We start from the raw sequence: 21,397 nt of genomic DNA on the forward strand, positions 1-21,397 counted from the left end.
ATGTATTTTATTAATCTTTTTTTAGCTACCTTCATGCTTTTACTTATTATTGCTTGTTATTCAATGTTTCCCAATGGTGTAAACTGTAAAGCACTTTGAACTGCCTTCATGTACGAACTGCGCAATATAAAATGCCTTGCCTTGCCTTGCTTATAAGCTGTAGCCTGTAAATAAAGTAGATGTTAATAGGCTTATGGTTTATGACAGATGTACAGTTAAAACTTTGACATTTCATGTTTTGTATCATGAAGATATGCAATAGGCTACTATCCATAATGTTTAGATAAACATTTCACATCTGAGATGGTGGACTACAGTCTAGAAGATGTTTGTAACACATGCATATTTTCAGACAAAACTGTTTTGCTCCCTTTTCTCCTTTGCAAGCCCTCAAGTGATATCAGTCTAGTTTTATAATATCTTCCCACCAATCCCACACAAACAGATCTCTGTGCCCAAACACTGTTTGCTGAAACAATTTCAGCAGCACACCCATAAATTCATATTCAGCTTACGCCATCACATAATGGCCCCTATCGTGCACCCGGCGCAAGGTGGTACAAAGCTTGCGCCCAGGGGTGTGGCAATTAACGACATAAGGGGTGGTCTGGTGCATGATCCAAAAACAGGTTTTAGTAAAACAAGGTTTAGTGGAATCCCTGTTCCATACGGTCTCGCGTGCCAGCAGATTCCTTTAAATGTGCCACTGACTATCAAAATACCAATGCGCTGTTTAAAGTTACGCTGCTTGCTGTTAAAGGGAATGACAGATGTCATTCTCGTTGGTTTAAAGGATGTTACGCCCAAAACATACCCATGACTGATTAAGAAACATAAGAACAACCCTTTTGCGCCCAGCCCAGAGTTTGTGTTGGTGTTGGTGTTGGTGGCGAATGAGAGTTTGTGTTGGTGGCGTATTCGAGTTTGTCTTGTTTGGTGGCGTATGGAAGTTTGTGCTGGTGTTGGTGTTGGAGGCAAATGGGAGTTTGTTTTGGTGTTGGTGACATATGCGGTGTATGCGAGCATGTAAGACCCACATTTGAAGTTAAAGTTGACTGATATTTAGCGGAGGCTTTTATCCAAAGAGACATAAACTTGCAATGGCGGAAATCAAACCTGCATCAAGCAGGCCAACCAATCGTCAGGCAGTGACGTTACCACTGGTCCACCAATCCCACCATTCGAAGCAGCTTTGGTCTAAATCTAGTGGGAACTACCTAAAAGACATACAAAAATAACAGCACAGTAAGCACTTTATAGCATTTTAACTGGCAATGTTGTGCTGTCAAAGCTGTTTTTACTTTTTCAGGAGTGGTCTGACATTTTTTTTTTTAAAGTTGACACCAAAACTTTGTGTGCTTGCAGAAAAGTATGGAAATTTGGGTCAAAGTTTTGGAAAAGTCTTTAGGTGTTGGTCAATTTAATACATAGCCTGTGCAGAAAAGTCTATTATGCTAAAAATATTGAAGATCAAAGCCCAACAAAAATAGACATGTGTTTTACAAAACTATAAAAAGTAATATTGTTAAAGAATAATTGATCAGTTTGGAGGATTTAGGCAATGGGCACAGCAGTGGACGAATTTTGCATTGGGAGCCACCTCACTTACTATACCCTTTAAGCCATTAAGCCTTAAGGTCTGGGGTCATGACAGCAACACCATCATACTGTAGGTTTGTGCAATGAGTTTCTCTATGAAATTGACACTTCCCAGCCTGCACAAACTGCCCAAACGACTGCTTAACAACACATTGAAAAAGCCCAGCGTTCTGGAATGGTCCAGATAATCCACGAATCTGACAATGACATCTGTGGTTTGATTGATCTGCCAAGAGAAGAAGGGCACCTTGTGTGATCCATGCTGGATTTCCCTTTTAATCGAGGTGGCTATTGCTGAAATCAAATCATTTTGAATGGTTTTGGACATGCCAGTAAACACAGATGACGTTTGTACAATATGACATTGTACTTGCAGAGCATTTGCAATCACCTCTGCCAGCTCGCTCCAGTTCCCCCTGTGGTCTGAATTGGCCCCCTTGACAAGCTCCCTGAAAGGTAAGTCCTGTATGCCCAGACAGGCTGTGGCATCAAGCAGGCACTTCACAGTCTCCCTATTTTGGCACATTTTAGCATTGGGCAGTTCAGTCTGCAACCGCACACCCTCATCCACAACCTGATAGATTGGCGACCCGCCCAGCAATGACAACCCGAATTGCTGCACCAACATGGTCATTTTGTTTATCGTGGCATTTTGTTGCCCTGTCCAATTTTTTTCACATCAGCAAATCCCTGATCAGACCACGCTTGTGGCTTGCCCATTAGCAAGAAACGCCGGCAGTATAGCTGGTGATTTTTTTATGCTACCAGTGAGCCATGGATACTTTTTGACCATTTAGCACTGGCCTTGCCAATTTTTGGAACTGGTCTCCCTGCTGCTTTCACCCTAACCTTCTTGATGTAGTTCAACTAACGAAATGATGTTTCTATAAAACGTGGACAAAATGTCCTCGTTTCCCATTCAACTCCTTTATTAGCAATTATTAGCCATACTTTGACGTTGCTATCTAGAATGAGGCATCCACTCAACACAATGATTATTTGCTGTATAAATAAAGGTAGTATTAGTAATATCAGTATTTCATCATATTAGTCAATTTAATTTGACATGTTTTTATTTTTCTCTGGAATGTCTGTGAATGTAGACCTCCCTTTCCTCAGTGGAGGAGCCCTCTGTGGCATGCACCCACGGTAAGAAATTAGAGCCAGATGTGCAGTAATTTGAAAATGTAATGTAGTAGATCTGCATGTAATAACATCTGATAAGAAAATACACTAACCAGCTAGTATATGCTATTTCAGTAAATCCCATGCCTGAAAACATCTCCACTAATTTGGTATTCTGGCAAGTAAATGCTTTCATTGATTGTATCTGTAACGTACGTAAGTGTGGAGAGAACAATTATGAGGCTCACTGTTATACACTTTTTTAACCACCAATAACACCATAATATGTTTTCCATGCTGATAACCTGGACATTCCTGAGTCCATCAGGTTTTCCAGAACGGCTGGAGCTCTTGCTGTTGTTGAAGCCAGCAGTGCCTTGGATCATGTAGTGAAAGGTTATGTTTTACTTTTGTAACTGAGCCCCTACATCCAAAGGCCTCCGGTCTCAATAAGCCTCAAGTCCTCACACAGCTCGCAGATCTGTAGAAACGGTAATTGGCCCTCCTGATGATTCCCGCCCACTGCTTTGATGTGCCGTAAAAAGGCTGTGAGGAATTTTGTTCTTCCGTTCCCTTGCTCATATATTATAAGCACACAAATAGTTATGGTCAAGTGTGTTTAAATTAGAAAATGGCAACCATAGAAAACTGCAACCAATTTTCAGCACTGTTCAAATTCAACCACTTAATCTCTCCATCTCTGTCCCTGTATTTAACAGATGTTAATAATGGAATATTCATTCTGAAACTTGTTGAGAAGAATCCTCTGGTAACATTGCTTATGTGAGCTCATTGTCAGGCAACACCAGACTGACAATCAATAAATGTGAACTGCAGTGCAGCAGCTGCTATTGAGAGCAGAGGATAACAGTCTCTGCATTTATATTTAAAAATATAAAGGTGCAGAGAAACAATGAGATATATACTGTCTCCACATGTATGTTTGAGTTTTAAATCCTTAGTTTTATAACCATTGAAAATGAATTTATCAAAACATTGAATGTGAAACATATGCACGTACATATACATATACAATGCAAAATACTCTCGATAAAACAGATTTCATGTTAAAATTACAGCAAGCAAAATTGTCCATCTACGTATGCTATACTTGGAATGTTCCCTGAGGTTTTCAAAGCCAGATTTATAGGTAAATGTTTGCTATACTCTGACCTTTTATATTGACCTTTGACCTTTACTTTGACCAATTATATACCTGCATCTTAAGCGAGAAATGGCAGAGGTTTAGGTCTCTAGGCAGTCTGTGGATGAAAACTGCTTCTGACTCTAGCATACATAGATACATCTAAATTTTAACATGAGAGTATGCACTATCGATGGCTTTAATCACTCAGAAAATGATCATACTTTTTTTATGTTTACACTAATGCAAGTATAACTGTACTGTACAGTACATTGGCAGTGCAGCCGTGTAGTGATTGCATGTAGTCAAACAAGTATAACTGTACTGTACAAATATGTTAGTGTTTAGAGAAAACACTTCTCATATTTTGCATTCTCCCTGCAAGACAAAAAAAAGAAACTGCAATGCTTCTTTGTCGCTGGGCTTATTGCTTTTCTGCTCAGACTGAAAGCGGCTTTGGATGAGAACGATGTTGCTAAGGAGGAGTGTGGGTACAGGGGGGCGCTGCACCAAGGTTTTGGAACCGCTCCTACCCTCGCTGCCAAATTGTCTGGAGCCTCTGTGCATTATGGATCATGCAAATGGATAGAGCAACTTAATGAGTTTTAACTAAGGCTCTGAAGTCGTGCCGAGGTCCAAAACTGGCTGACTGCCCCCGTGGCACGTGGTTATGACAACCACCTCAATCCCATTCAGAAGAGGCTATAAGTGAGACTAGACTGTAAATGCAGACAAATTGGCCATTTTCCTCTCTATGGTGCATCATGTTTTGATTTAGTACTCTCTTTGCCCCCTTTTGTGTCTTTTATTTAATCATTAAATGTAATTATCTTTTTCTCTCTTCCCATCCTAATCTCTAAATGTCACTATGCTCCTTCTGTGATTTGAAGAGAGAAAACAGGAAAAAAAACATCATCACACAACACAAAATATATTTTTTTTAGGCAGTTTTATTACGTGAGGGATATACACATCACTTCAAGTTGAACTGTTTAAATAAAGTATACACTATGCTGTAAACTCATTACACAGTAGATTTGTTTCTTATTAATCATAAGGACTTCAAACTTTACAGTTAGTGAAAAACAAAACCATACACACAGCCATGAGGTGAGAATTTGAGATGAGAATTCATAGTAGGAGCATTTACAGAATAATAAACAAAGATGGCAATTGCATATAGTGTGTGTGCATTTTGTGCTCACTTATGTGATGTTTTAACTGGCCGGAGAGCGTGCTACCTACTGTAGATAACCAGTGAGTCTAATGATGCCTGTTACATGAGGCAACCCATTTACTTTCAAATGGCAAAAATATACAGTAAAGTAAAAAAAAAAAACGTCTTGCCCTACTTTCATAGTTTAATGGATGCACAGTATGTCACTTTGCATTGGAGACAACCATGCATTGGCGAGCACAGCACAATCACATGTTGCTGTTTTTATGGTGTTTATGGTTTATAGTTTATACTTTATACTTATCAAAAAATTATAATTGAATGTGTTTTTAAAAGAATGTATGTTGAGTTTGTTTCCTGTTTCTAATACTGTTGTTATTGCTGTAGCATTAGGATGCTACTCTATACTGTATATGGTCATGATTATGCCTGCTTTTCTTTCTTTTACCTTCTTCTCTGATTGTAGCAAACTTCTTGATTGAAAGTGCTGAGTGCTGTGTCTGGTGAAAGGGGATTGGAAATTAAAGCTCAGCAGCAGTGCTTTGATTCGACTCGTCCTCTTCATTATTTATCATTTTTCATATCAAACTTTTCATGATCGTGATTAAATGAGAAATTCTGCTCGCACTTCAAAACATTCTATTGTATGAGAAAAGGACATGTGTTACAAAAGAAATACTTGCAAGATGCAAAATTGGAAAAACAGTAATGATTCCCACATTCACTAGGACTATATCTAAGGAAAATAAATGCAAAACAAGATGCAAACCTTAATACAGAACTTAATAAAGACCCGTGGAAAGTGGCATCCTCTACTCAACCTCATCCATATACACAGCGTATTCAGAGGTCTTTTACCCTTGTGATATGAAGCAGTGCATTTCACGTCCAACTGTTTGTTTGACACGTCCTAAATTCTATATGAGTTGCCATAACATATAGCGCTTCCGCAGGCGTTGACTCTGTCCCCACACGAACTCACACAGACGCATGCTGTACATACACACAAACTCACACAGACTCAGGCTGTACATTCACACTACTCACAGCAGTTTCAAGTATGCGGAGGAGCCATCACAGTGTGTTAGGATCAGAGTTATGGCTCATTGGGAGCAGGTCAGTGTCACTAACCATGAATTATGAGTTTCTATCGCAGTGTGACCTTGTAAGCTAAAGTATCCTGTTTCACACTTCACTTGTGATGGGGAGTGCATCTTACATACAGAAAAAACCCTCTATTGACACCCTCTGTTCTCTCTCTCTCTCTCCCAGGGCAGTTCCTCATGGTAAACGGCTCTATGCTGGGAGGCCCCTGGGTGCAGACTCCATGGTTTAATGGCGGCCACGGCTCCTGCGATGTCGACATGACCGTCTTCCTGCACCCACGGCAGAAGGGCCGATACACATTCTGGCTCACTGAGAGGGACAAAGCCCCTGTGGTCCTTTTCACCACAGACCCCGCACGCATCACAGGGTAAGTACACAATATCTACACTCTTTGCAATGTCACAGCTCCAAGACATCATGAAAGTGGAATGACCTACGACTTGAAAAAATATATAGGGCCTTAAAAAATAACAAAAAAAAACATGTTTTATTCATGTCTGCCAAGCTGAAGATCACAGGGTCTAATGAAAAAGTGTGAAAGTGATAGTGTGTGTACATGCATGTTGTTTGCCTGCATGTATGTGTGACAGCTGAGTCATGGAGACAGACAGCCAATGGGGAATGAGGCATTATGGCGAGTCATTTTGTTACTGTTTTTGTGGCCATTATCTCTAATCAGCCAAGCCATCCAGATATGCTCAACTCCTACGCTTGTTCCCAAGGCCACTTCAGTCCACTAAGACTTCGCTTCAGGTCAGACAGCGACAAAAATAAAATATGTTCAAATTCACTTCATGAAAGCAGCTCTTCCAGTTAGAGTCTTTGTGCTGTGAAAATGGCAGATGTCTGAAATGTGTTGCTTTCGGTAATGCCATGTTAGTGACAAAATTGTTGGACAGAAACGATAGAAACGTTCTAACATTAAAAATTCAGATAGGTGAAAAGTAGATGTTGTTATGGTAACTGACTGACATGTGGTAGGTTGTTTTCCATATTTCTTGTGTCTCAATAATTAATCTTAAGCGAAAAAATACTTCAGTAATAGGTGTATATTATCTGTGCCTGTGGCAGAGCACCAGCTTTGGAATTTATATATGTGTGTGTGTGTGTGTGTGTGTGTGTGTGTGGTTGTGTGTGTTTGCATGTGCGTGTGTGCACATGCGTGCACATATGTGCTTTTTTATCACATAGGGGATATGAACTCTTAATTGTAGTCATCACAAGTCCTCCACCCACACAGCATCACACCTTTGCACTACAGCGTGCTATACCACTCCAGCAGAAGCAGCATACAATTAATTTAATAAAAAGTGAGTCATTTTCTTTCAGTCTGTACCACCTGGAAATTCTTTGTGCGTATACACACCACTGATTAAGAACAGGGTCTTGACTAATTAACCTGTAGGGGGTGACAATGTATTTTTCTACAACTAAGTATAGTATAAGTAAGTATACTCTTTTGATCCCGTGAGGGAAATTTGGTCTCTGCATTTAACCCAATCCGTGAATTAGTGAAATACACTGTACACAGTGAGGTGAAGCACACACTAATCCCGGCGCAGTGAGCTGCCTGCAACTACAGCGGCACTCGGGGAGCAGTGAGGGGTTAGGTGCCTTGCTCAAGGGCACTTCAGCCGTGGCCCACTGGTCGGGGCTCGAACCGGCAACCCTCCGGTTACAAGTCCAGAGTAGGGCTGAACGATTTATTGCATTTGCGATAATATTGCGATATGATGAAACACGATTTTCAAACCAAAGGCTCCGATTTGTAATATGTGACGTCAACAAAACGCATTTATACTTGCGCTTGCCGACGCGCCACCGACTCTTCTCACCGACCACTGAAGAAGCAAAAAACGTAAACAAGAGGACCAGCTAACAGTGTCAAGAAAGGTCTGATCAGTAGAGCTACTTTGGTTAAAAATAAACCTCTTCATTACCTTTTGCCCGAACCTGCCATGTCCCTGGTTCTAGTTCATAATTCCCCTGTGCTGCTACTCTGGCTGGTAACTTCGTTCACTTGTCCAGCTGACGATTAAAACTCCACTCCAGACTGTTTAGGCTGCACAGCAGCCATTCACCTGTGCACTGGGGACTTTGTTTACTGGAGTACAGTGACAGTGGGGGCATTTGTGATATCCAAGGGGGTTGGCGGCACAAACATTTAATTGATGCATAATGTTATCCGCAAGTAGTTGACACAGCTAACCACCAAAAACCCAGCTGTTCTAACATTAGCTTACCAGCTAAGGCTCTAGGCTACATACATGCTGCTAACTGCTGATAACTTTGCCTGTTTAAAGAGTTTTGTCTCCGCGATTGGCTTTGTTGTGATATGAACAAACTAGTTAATTTGCATGCATGCGTATTGCGCTGCGGTGTTGATGATGCTAACCTTTAGTTAACACCGAGCCGAACGGTCATTCGGCCGCATTTATTTGCGCTACAACAATCTACAGTAGTTTGTTCCGATTCACGTGCAAGTAGCCTACAGAGGAGAGGAGCGGGTCTGTCTGTGTGTGTGTGTGGGCGTGCGCGCGCGCGCGCGTGTATGGAGAGCACAGGACAATGAGAAGCCGTGTCAGTGCCAATGCATGTATTTGTTAACTAACGAAAGAAGGTCATATCTACATGAAATAGAAACGAATCAGAATCATTAAATGTTTACAAGGCTGGAAGTTCAACAAATATAGGTCTACTAATGTGATTAAAATAGTTAAATAAAAAAATATTTCATTCATCAATCTTATTCAATGACTTAATGCCATCATAACATAGGCCTGGGCTCCAGGAAAGAACAGTTTATGTTTAACTTATCTAATTTTGTGTTGGTCATACTATAGAATAATATATTGCTTGTCTTTGTTGAATAAGACAGAAGATAAAGAGCTTAAAAATAATTGCATATCGCATCGCAATCGCAATATTGGTGAGAAAAATCGCAATTAGATTTTTTTCCAAAATCGTTCACCCCTAGTCCAGAGTGCTAACCAGTGGGCCACGGCTGCCCCAAACTAAGAAAAACACCAGAGAGAAAGCTTTTATGTGTATTTTTAGATAAAGAGAGACCACTGTTGTATGACCACGTTCTCTTAGAAAAGAGGGTAATTAGTATGTTTTTGTCCAGAGCAGCACCACAGAAGCAGTTTGGTGCTGGCTGGTTTTAGAAAATAAAATCAAGGCTTTCATAGCATTCACAGCACTTGATTATGTATTTTGCTCAAAGTCTATGGAAAGGGGCTATTTTGTCTTGTTAACTTAGGTTTAAGACTTTCTATTCCCATGTTTGAAGATGACTCATTGCATAAAATGTCACAAGGAAATATTAAATATATATGCAAATAACAAACACTAAAATCCCCCAAAGGCTGTTCTCGCCTGAGGGATTATGTCCTTCTGAAAATTCGGCACACCTCGAGTGTGGTGACAGGTCCTCCCGCATGTGTCCCCTGGAATGCTGTGGCAAAAGATTAACTCTCTTATTTATTACCAGACCAAAAAGCCAACTCCAACACAACTAAATCTGCAAAGCATGACACAAAAATAAAATCATGGGTTGGTGGAGGTCATAGTGTCTAAGGGGTCTAAAAATGTGGAAAATCAGCATTTGCTGTGTCTTTATGCTTGGACTGAGCCTTGTTTTCCACATTTAGAGAACAGTTGAGCAAATACTACCGTAACCAATGGACAGTCACTAGTCATTAGTGCATATGCTCAATGTAGTTGTTCTTGTGTTTTTGTGTAGATAAACACAAGGTTGTTATGTTGAATGGCCGCCATATATAATCAGAGAGAAAAACAACTTATTGTGTTATAGCTGGTTTCAATGAAGAGAGACCTGAACTAGGGCCTAATATAAGGATAATTGGCCATCCACAAAACACAAAACAAAACCGAAATATAAGTCAAGCTGGAGTCCAATAAATGGTCAATTATGTGCACACACCAACCAAGAACCTTTGCACAGCCACTGCCTTGGTCGGTATTAGTGCTATCTCATGTTTAAAACCACAGGGAAGAACAGCTGATGTGTTTGGGTTGTTGATTAAAGCAAAAATAGTGTTTCTTCCCTTTAATCTTAGTTCACCCTAGGCAATGGGCAACATATGGCCCGTGGGCTTTTCCTGACCGGCCCGCATAAGGTGCGTGAAAAAACAGTAGTCAAGAGCCTAGCATAGAGATAATGCACGCAAATCAATATCGTTGCTTTTATTTTGAAAGCGACTGCTATTTGTACGCCCATACATTTGTGCGTGGACGCATACGACGTAAACACCCTCACTGATGTGCTGGTGAATAGAATTTATGCTTCTGCGTCGACACAATGCGTAATGCAAAGTTTTGTGTCTCCTCCTGTGTCTGCGTCGCTCACCACTGCAACGGTTGTTAGAAAGTCAAACTCCTACTGCTGCTCGTTGGCGATACGAAGTGTTCATTTCAAAACTTCACTGACAGATTACAATCGGATAACCCCGTCATTGTAACCAAAATCTGTCTGAGTTTATTTGCAAAGCTTATGTTAGCGAACTAGTATGATGCTGCTACTACCCACAGGTTGCTTGAAGCAGCCATCTCAACACACAGGGCGAGTTGACCAATCGCAGTTGTGTATAAAGTTAAAGCAAAAACATAGCCTACATTTTCAAAATAGTTTTCTTTGTGCATGTTGATTAACTAATGACAGCCTACTATTGTCTGCTCTACATTTTCATAGTCTAATTCTGCATAGAGTTAATTTAATGATGGTAATGATTTAATGATGAAATATTGCTGATGAAATGGTGGCACAGGCCTAGTTGTAGGCCGACTGACTCCTTCACATTTTCATAGCCTAGCCTAATTATATAGATATTGTACTACTTTTTTATATCAGTCTTTGAAAACGGAAAAAAAAAACATGCCAATGTCAAAAAAATTTTTCGAGAATGAGGATTAAATACTGGACATACAGTATATTAAATATTGCCATTTTTCCTTCGTCTCCCTCACATTTTCATCTGTTCTTACGAGTAGTAACCAAAACCATATGATTTACTTAATCTTATACAAGAACAGAATAGAATTGAACAGAATGGAGTTCAGACTTGAGTTTGGTATTTTGGGTCTGGCCCTCCTCAACAGTCCCAGTTTGTCATGTGGCCCCTTGGGGAAATTAGTTGCCCACCCCTGCCCTAGGGTATGATGCATGCAAATGCAATGCATACTGTATGTCTGTGTAGTTTGGTAATTTGCTAATTAGTGTTATATTGGATTCTAATGGCTCTTTTGACCAGCCTGGCTAACGTCAAACCGGTCTGGGAACTACACATTAATTTTCTCGTATTTGAAACGTGATTTACGAATGCCCACAGCCGTTTATTGGGCGCTACGAATGTCTATCAAATGTGTCTGTACGTAGCTCATAACGGCTTCGGTGTGTCATCATCGTCTTGCTGTCCCCCCTCCGTTCTGTGATTGGTTCCTTCGTTGAGGTGAAAACGAAGTCCATGGAATCCAGGCTGCCTAGCAGCGTGAATAAAATCGTGCGCGTAAGGAGGGAAAACCCAGGTTTTGACTCTCATTAGCAAAATAAAATGTAAAAATGGTCCTTTCAGTCTTCCAGTTGGCATGACCACTGACGTCTATGTATCGGGCACTGAATGCATTCCGTGCAAAAAAAGAACTTTCTTGCACAAAGTGCATTTAGTGCCTGATTCATAGACATAGTTGTCATGTTTGTAACGGAATTAGCGTTTTTCTAATGTAATTTGTGTTGCCCACAATTTTTTATGCCTTTCATGTGACAGGACAGTGGAGAGAGTGACAGGAAGTGAGAGGGAGAGAGATGGGGTGGAATCAGGAAATGACTCAAACCCGGGTCCCTGTGGGCATGTGAGCCCAAATATGGTATGGGCGCCGGAACCGACTGCGCCACAGCGCCACCCTCTTAACAGGCACTGTTGAATAGAACCATGGAACCGCCGATGACACAATCAAACAGAGAGACATGGCAGAGAGGCGTGGCAGTAATTCTACTAGTAATTCACTCATAAAAAAACAGATTCATTCAGTAATCTAGCAGGCATGTTGAAATGGGAGTAGCATGAACATTTGTGTGAAGATTTCAATGCATTGGTCATTATTATTGCACCCACAGCGTCATTATTTCAATGCATTGGTCATTATTATTGCATCCACAGCGTCATTATTTCAATGCATTGGTCATTATTATTGCATCCACAGCGTCATTATTTCAATGCATTGGTCATTATTATTGCATCCACAGCGTCATTATTTCAATGCATTGGTCATTATTATTGCACCCACAGCGTCATTATTTCAATGCATTGGTCATTATTATTGCATCCACAGCGTCATTATTTCAATGCATTGGTCATTATTATTGCACCCACAGCGTCATTATTTCAATGCATTGGTCATTATTATTGCATCCACAGCGTCATTATTTCAATGCATTGGTCATTATTATTGCATCCACAGCGTCATTATTTCAATGCATTGGTCGTTATCATTGCACCTACAACGTCAATATTTTTATTTTTTTAGTATATTTTTGTTGGTCTTTTTAATGACAGGACAGTGGAGAATGACAGGAAGCAAGTGGGAGAGAGAGTCGGGGTGGGATCCGGAAAGGACCACGGGGCGGGAATCTAACCCGGGTTGCCTTCGTACGGTGCAGGTGCCCCAGCCAGTCGTGCCACGGCCGACATTATTTCAATGCATTGGTCATTATTATTGCACTCACAGCGTCATTATTTCATAGCCACAACTCATATGTCATAGAAGTAATTATATGACCCTTTAGTTTTATTTTATTTTTTTCTTAGACCTCTAATGTCCCAGTCTTCGTGGCCCCTAAGGTTATATGTCTGAGCTTCTATGAAACTGAAAGCATTATTTCTCACACACTCCCACGACTATCTGGTCTTGGGTCCTTTGCGGCTATTTCAATCTATCAAGCGGGAATAAGCTATTAATATATCATAGTGCGTGACAGCTTGTTTCATTCAGGAGACCCTACTGGAAACCCGGTGGAGAGAGGTCTGCTCTTGTGTTTGAAAATGAAATGGAAGGAGAGCCTGGCTGCCCTGTAACTTTGAAATGCCTCATTTGTCAGTGTGCCATCAACACATTTGTGCTGAAGTGTGTTTAGCGTTCACCTCAGCAGCCCTTTCGCTTGGTATCAAGCGTGACCGTCAGTGATATGAAACCAGTATTGGATGGTGGCACCTGGAAATACAGCCAATGGCATAAGAGAGATGTCATCATCATCATCATCAGCAGCAGAGAGATGTCATCGTTTTTATTTTTGAGATCTCGAGGGACACAGACTCAAGATTATGAGACGAGTGTCATCCTGTAAACTGCTACAGAATAACAGAAATGGTTTCAACTACTTTCTTACATAATATCATATTCATAACAATGTCTAATGAAAATGACAAATGGGGATACCTTGTTAGTGGAAATAATATTAACAAAATAGACAGCTTTGACTAACACTTCCTCCACAGTATGCTATTGTATCAACCCTCTGTACAACTGCAAAACTAACAAAGCCAAACTTTGCATGGTAGCTGTTTTGACAGAGCCTGGTGGCTAAATAGAATTGAAGTTAAAGTGTTATTTGCACTGAGTGTGTGTGGTATGGTGTATGTTTGTTTTAAATTTGAGCTGGCGCCGTTTGAAGTGTAAATGCCCCCACCTCGCTGAATGACATTCCACCATATTCCCTGTCTCATAACCCACCCACTTCCTCCCCGGCCGCACCCAGACATCCAGGGCTAGTCTACCCCCAAAGCCTTCATCTCTGTCCTCCTTTTTCATATGTTAATCTTGCTCCCTGCAGCATTGCAGCCAACACTGTGAAAGGTGTAACACCATCAAATGACTGTCTCATTGACATGCTTCACATCCATGTGTTCTGAGAGAATGGGAGAGGTGAGAGGAACGCTAAGGGGCAGCCAAATAGAATACAATGAGGAATTCTTTATCAATGAGAAAAACTCTGGACGTGTTGGGGAATCTGTATATGATGCAATTGTGTGACATGTTCGGCAATGCCTCCTTATTTAAGTATTGTATGTCTGGAAATCTTTAAATTGTGTATAAAATAGATGTCTGATTGGCACATTTTTTCTTTTGTTTTCATGTTTCCTTAGCTGCATGTATTTCATTACCAGTCAGACTCAAGCAAACAAACAAAAACACTAACTTAACAAAATAAAGGCATAACAAAACAGTTCACAGTGTCAATACTGTAGATGGTGAAGCAACAGCAATTAAAAGCTCACATGAAACAAAAAGTAAGAATGACAGCAAGTGTTAGCCACTCATATAGAACGGCATGAAACTAAAGGCTTAGTGGGATTCACAGTCCCCTGCTAGCGCTAGTTTCATTTAATACTGTGCTCACATGACAAACTTTGCAGCAAACTGACTTCATTAACTTTGGGACGTGCCCTCTCTCCGATACTGATGAAGTTTGCTCAGATATCTTTCATCTCCCCTCCAGGACCTCTGTGGGCTTGTCATTCATCTCAGTACATGTGCAGGTAAACCTTATGAAACATACATCAATGGATTAAGAAAGTTGTCTCATTTTTCGTCTCTTCCTTCCTCTCTGCCTTCCCATCAGGGGTCTGTTAAACAGAGAGGAGTTGTGCCCGTGTATTTGCTCACTGGCCCTGGCGGAGTCTTATCTCATTCTGTTACTCCCTCCAAACATGAAATCCCCACAGTTTTATTTATGCATGAATAAAGGGAAGTGTTTCATTTTGAGTGGAGGGAGCTCAAAGCAACAGACTCACATTTTTGGGTTACAATAGTAAGAACAGTGTTTTCTCCCTCCTGTTGAGGACTTCAGAAGGTTTTTAAGTACATCTGATAGTCTGCTTTCCTTTTTTTCAAGCCCAGATTCTTACATAAGCCTTGCCTTTCATTCTCTCTCTCCCTCTCATCTGCTCAATCTCTAATTGCATTTATTGACAGTCTTGCATATCTTCACTTTTATAATGCAAAATCTTAAGAAAGTAAGAACTTCTCCACAAATGTCATCCTAGTTCTTGTCTCGTCTCTGTGGTTTCTCTGTGGTGCTGAATACATCAAGTCGATCACCCTCAGTGAAAAAGGGAGGGAAGTATCAAAAAGAAAGAAAACAAGCGAATGGCCTCACTTCGGAATGACAAGCAAAGACATAAAAAGAAAGACATACAGGAGTTGCAAGGCTTTGCTTGATGCGCACTTTGCATCAAAGCTGACGCTGTGGTGGCCATTCTCCTGCCCTCATGTCTGCTGTTGCTCTGATGGGTATAGGAGGCACAGACTGGTGGGCACGTCTCTGCCCCATGTCAGGGGTTCCTTTTCATTTCCCCCGCTGATGGGGCCTTTTGGACATCAAAGACATAGACAAAGAAAAAAGAAATACACATACAGTACATTGTTGTGCAAGCACACAGGTTCATGAGAGAGAGAGAGATAGAGAGAGAGAGACTTGGGATTGTTAACTCTGCTCTGTTATTCTTCATTATCAACAGTGGGATGATTTTGAAATTAGCGGCAGTTAGGATAGCAGGAATTTGGGGCTTTGGGAGGGAAAAGCAGAAATGTGGTGCTGTTATGGTCAGTTGTAATGTTATGTTAGTGTATGTGTTGACACTAATTGTTTGAGTGAATGTATGTGGATGCTTTCAGTATTTAGGAGTTCCACTGAATTACACCTTAAACTCATCACTTTGTGCACTCTGCATATTATGGTATTTTCCTTGTTTTGCTTATAAGTTATTTTAGCTGAAAAGTTGTGCAATGTTCACCATTCACCGTTTTTTTAGGGAGAAACGGCCCCAATTATTCAACATTTTTTGGGAATACTGCATGCCGTATATACAATAAACTCATATTCAGTGAATATTTGTTTGTACAGGACATAACTGGTGGAGGGCAAAATCTTATAGATAAAGAAGATTCCAAAGCTGTGCACAAGGTTTTTGAGAAGCGGAATGTTTCATGAATGTTTGAAGCAGAGTGCTGTTGAAGCCGAGTGAACTAACCAATGAGGTTTATGTCACTCTGAACTCAATAAGGAGACTATGTCTGCTATTTTTGTTGTGAGTATACTGTATACTGTAAGCTGTAAGCGGTTGTACTTGTGGGGCACAATTTATTTTAATCAGCATGATCAGCATCATTGGAATTCCTTCAGTCTTTTAGTGGAGCATTCAATGGTAAAAGCATCCTTCTTTAATAGAGATGAATTTAATCAGTAATGGAAGCTAGTGGGTTAAATGAATAGGTTTCCCTTAAAGCAACACCAAAGAACTTTCCCTCTGTTGCACGCACGCTATTTGTTTATCCAGCACCGGCTTTGCAAATAACGATGTCCACAGACAAGGTAGAATATTTAGCATGATTTATAACAGTACAATGTATTGCGACATCAGATGCAAGTCAAATTTGTAGTTTCTTATGTCTCATTCCATCGAACTACAGATCTGCTACCCGATCTGGCAAACTTACATAGTGCGGTTATAGCCGATAGAGGGCTGAGAAGCGAATGCAGAATTGCCGTTCACCCTGTTACGAGTTGATGAACCACTGAAACGATTTTGGAAACATTATTTTAAGGTATAAAAAACTCTTTGGTGTTGCTTTAACAGGATTAAAGTAAAGTAAATCAGTGGACATTTGCAGGTATCACCTCAAATACTCCCCTCCCCCCTTACCATATGACTTACAGTAGCAATGTGAATGTCTTTTCAGTGTAGTAGTTTTGAAGAAAATATCAATTGTGCCTGTAAAATGCATATGATCAATGGCTTTGTGCTACAATTTTGCTGATAGATATTTATGAGAAATGTTTGCTTCTGTTTCAGACAGCAATCTATGAATAATTGATACGGCATCACTGAATCAAGCAAGAGGTCAGACAGAGGGATTTAGTCTGCTTGAGGATACGTCTGCTCCCTTGAAACAGTATGATAGAGGGTGTTTCTCAGACTAAATAATCTCTGCCTGTCCATGAAGACTTGGTGGTCTTTTGGTCTGACTTTTCTTGTATTCTAGTTTTACTGGGTAGGACCTAACACATTATTTAAGTCACAAATTTTATATTAATGAAATCTAAAAGCCACTTTGTAAGAAGCCTTCACAATAAAGCAAGAATGTTCTAACAGACCAGCAGAACCCTTACTTCTGATTTTGGTCTGTCTGGCTTAAATCACCCAGAAAACAGAATGGGAACATGACACATATGGTGTGTATTCAAGTACAATGTTTGATCATGAAACACCTAAAAAGGTTTTTCTATGGCATTTTTACAGTGAGTACAAATACTAGAACCCAATGCACAAGTTCTGCATTGTATTTATATTCATATACATTTTTCATCCAAGTTTGCCCATATAGATGAAGATATTTCTGAAGGCTTTTATATCTTGCATGGATCTTACACTAATATTTAGGGTTTCTTTCTACGACTTGTATGGAATATATTTTTTCACCCCAAGAAAGTGTATTTTACCAGTGAGTTCATGCAATGGTGATATTCAAATAAGTTATGACTGAAGTCTTTTTGCATGAAGGATCTATTTTTCTTTGTACTCGCCTTGAAATAGAAGGGGAACTTGAACATGGTTCAGTAGCCAGTAACCGCTTTGTTTGGCCACAATCTGCGGAGGTGTAACTCTAGATTAAATTCTGTTTTGACAGCCATTTGATGGGTGATGCTTGTCTGAGCCTTCTGGTGTTGTCATAGATCTCTGTCTGCCAGATAACTTGCCCTCAATTTCTCTGTCCTTTTGCCTTGTCTTTTGCTACACTGCTACACCTAGGTGTCTGTGATAGCATACTAATATGAGGTGTCTGAACACGGGGAGGCATGCTGTCAGAGGGATTGTTCCAAAACCTTTGTGTGTGTGAATTCACAATGGAATGAGAGGTTACATTGGTTAAAAATGTGCTTGGGAATTTCCTTCAAAGCTTGTTGTATGACATGTGATGCAACAGCAAGTCATACTCTTAGCTTGTGCTGCTTTGATATCGCAACTGTCCAGATATTGGTAATGCTTAGTAATCTTAAGTCAGCCTATGTCAGTTAGTACAGTGATTGCCTGACCCGGCCCTGTCTCTGAAAAGCACCTAAATAATTTGTAAAGCTTCCCAAAGGCCCCATAATTGAAGAGTGCTACAAAATGCTTAGTGAGATAGTGCACACAAGGTACAGGCACAAAATATTCATGCTGTACAGTATGATACTGTGGAAGTCAGCATCCAGTAGTCTTACAGCATTCAACTTTCCCATTTAGTCATGTGAAAGTCAGTCATATAATACATGGAAATGATGCCTAAATTGTCAGAAATACACACCACAAATCAAACCTTAGTATTTTCATGTAGTGTTTTAAGGCAGCGTGAACAGCATGCTGTGGGAGAAGGGGATGAGAGTGACTCCATCTGTTGTGTGAACCACCCTGTGTCAAACAGTCCAAAATACATCTACCCATTAAATCCGAAATGCCACCTGAACTTCATAAATCAGTAGCCCACAACGTCTTCTGCTGCCGCTACTTGTCGGAGGTTTGTTTATAGTGTCGGATGAAGACACTCATCTGATCTTCTCTAACTTTCATCTCGCCCGCTGGCACCACGTTCTGGTTTTATGCTAATGCTTCAAGGAGGCGATGCCATAGAGGTTGGCTCCTGTCATACTGAGGGTGCCAAGGGCAGTGGAGAAATGAAAGCTTTGATGTCTCTGTGTTTACTTGTTTTAGTGTTGTTTTATGCAGGCTGTCACAGTGCTATATGATCACTGGTAGTATTAACAGTACTCTCCTGCAGTATTTGGTCCTATGTTCTTTTGAGTAAATCACATGCAGATTATATGAAATAGCAAATTTGACCACAAATGTCATAGTTGTATTCATTATTCAGTGTTATCCTATGAAATCATAGTGCAACACACAGCAATTGCTAAATGCCCATGATATGGTTAGTATGATGCAGCTCGGAAATAATGGTGAGTTACCATGCCATTTGTATCCCTTAACTCAGCTCATTCTGATTTAAATTTCACTACTACTTGTCATCGCCAATTTGTACCTTTTTTGAGTCCCAAACTTCCTCTTTTTAATGTAAAATCACATTATACCAGGATAGAAGTGTAATCTATTAGAACTCTTCAAGTCTGCACATTGAAATCAAGAAATCATGTTTGTGAATATGAGGGGTATAAGGTCCCCAAATTATAAACAAGGAATATTTAGTTTTCCCGGAATCAGTACTAGGCACGTTTGACATCCTATGTCACCCCACTCAACCTCTATTCCCAGAAGGGCAGATTTCATTGACCGGTCACTTCAAATCAGGAAACATGGAACGATGTGTTAGTAATTCCAGTTTAGAGTAGATAACTAAAGATAAAGAGAGAATGGTAGCGTGTGAGCTAGTAATGACATTTTGAATGGATGAGACTGTGTGACCATGAAAGAGATGCACACATGTAGGACTGGCATGGAGAGAGGCATGAAAGCTTGGGAGGGATTTTTATTTTGTCTGAATTTAGTTTTGCAGAGAGGTGCTCACTTGAGTATACTGGACGTTAGTGTACTCATACCTGTCCAGAAAAAGCAGACAGAAGCTATTGTTTTGTGGTTTGAAGTTCAATCAGTTTTTGTGGTTAAGTGCAATCATGCCTGGCCTCAGCCTTGTCCTTTATTTTGATATCTCTGGACACTTTGATGAATCCTGTTTCCCTGTCCTCTTTTTGGTCTTTGAATGAAGAAGCCTTTGGAGTCTTTGACAGTAGAATCCATTTTATTTTGTCTGGAATACCCCGGATCATTGGAAACCTGAAGTGAACTTCCTTGGCAAAAAGCATGAGTTGAGATTTCACAGCAAGGTGCCACCCAAGCTAAGGTAAATGGTTGTTTTGGCAACGTAACCCCTTGCCACATATTAAGTTTTGTTAGTGTGCAACCTGGCTTGTGTCAAACCACATTTATTGCAGCCAACAAGATTAGGTGTGCTAAGGCTGTACAGTGATACTGCCGAGAAGACATTTGGCAAAACTGCCTCATCATTGCCAATTTGTGCACACACCTGGCACCTCTTGTCCTCATTAAGCTGTTACAAAATTGCAGAAGGATGTGAAAGAGACGCCTCAAGCCCTTTTACTTGTTGCTTTGGCAAGCTGTCAGAACCAACAGACTTATGAACACACACACACACAAGCACATACAAACACAAACACACACGGACACACACACACACACACACACACACACGTATGTGTGTGTGTGTGTTTGGGTGGGTGAAGGAGCAGCCCCAGGAGAAGAATATACTCCACCCCATTGCCTGTAGAGTTTGTTTGCTTCTCCTTGCTGTCGGTGGCTTATAGTGCACTAGTGCTCCAGTAACGTGCAGTAACTCCCCTCTCCACTTACCTCTCCCATACTGTACCTAGTAACAGCATTACCTTGCCAATGAAACTCCCTTGGGCTCACTGACTCATTCTGGCATAGACCACGCTGCCCAGTCCTTGGAAAAAAGCCCAAGATATCCACAGTTTATCACATTACAGCCTCTCTTTCACAAATTATCATCAGTGACAATTACATTATGAATGGAAACTGGGATACATTGTGGAATTTTTATTGTGTCTCCTGTGATTTTGTGATTTATGTTGTTGTAGCAAACGTCAGTGCTCTCTGCCCCAGTGTAGGACACTGCATGTGGAGCTGTCAAGGTAGCCAGACTCCTTTTTTATTTGCATAGGATTCATATTTTTAGAGACCGGAGGTAAGGTAGCATGTGCTCTGACACCTCCATATTGCAGCAGAGATCAAACTGCTAAACTTGATTGTGCACACTCAGTGGTTAAAGTGGGATTTGGCAGGTGGCGGAACCCTAAAATCCAGTGTCGGTGCAACGGGGAAAAATGACTCACCGTTGGACAACATATTGAGTATCGTGGTGTAGCAATACTTTTTGGACAATAATTGCTAGCTTCTTGGTCACCTCTGTACACAAAAAATTAACTCACCAATTAATTTAACAATGTCATGAAATAATATATTTACTATTCATTTATCTGAGGTGGCGGAACTGCGTCCCCCCCCCCCCCCCCCCCCCCCACACACACACACACACACACTTTAACCCCTGTGCACACTTACCATAACCCTAATGCTTGGCTTCCTTGCATATTGTGGCATGCAGCGTGAGTCCACTATCTATCTATAAATGCTATC

General features: G+C 40.6%; 1 protein-coding gene across 3 annotated transcripts in view; it reads left to right on the forward strand.

The window, feature by feature from the left end:
- Positions 1 to 21,397, forward strand: part of alk (ALK receptor tyrosine kinase) — a 274,847-nt gene that overhangs the window by 182,985 nt on the left and 70,465 nt on the right. For all 3 annotated transcript variants that reach the window (XM_042071615.1, XM_042071616.1, XM_042071617.1), the window contains one exon: positions 6,318 to 6,519. In XM_042071615.1, coding sequence (XP_041927549.1) covers positions 6,318 to 6,519 — 202 coding nt within the window. The remainder of the gene's footprint in view (positions 1 to 6,317; positions 6,520 to 21,397) is intronic.

This window comes from Alosa sapidissima, chromosome 19 (assembly GCF_018492685.1).
Source record: "Alosa sapidissima isolate fAloSap1 chromosome 19, fAloSap1.pri, whole genome shotgun sequence".
Lineage (NCBI taxonomy): Eukaryota > Metazoa > Chordata > Actinopteri > Clupeiformes > Clupeidae > Alosa > Alosa sapidissima.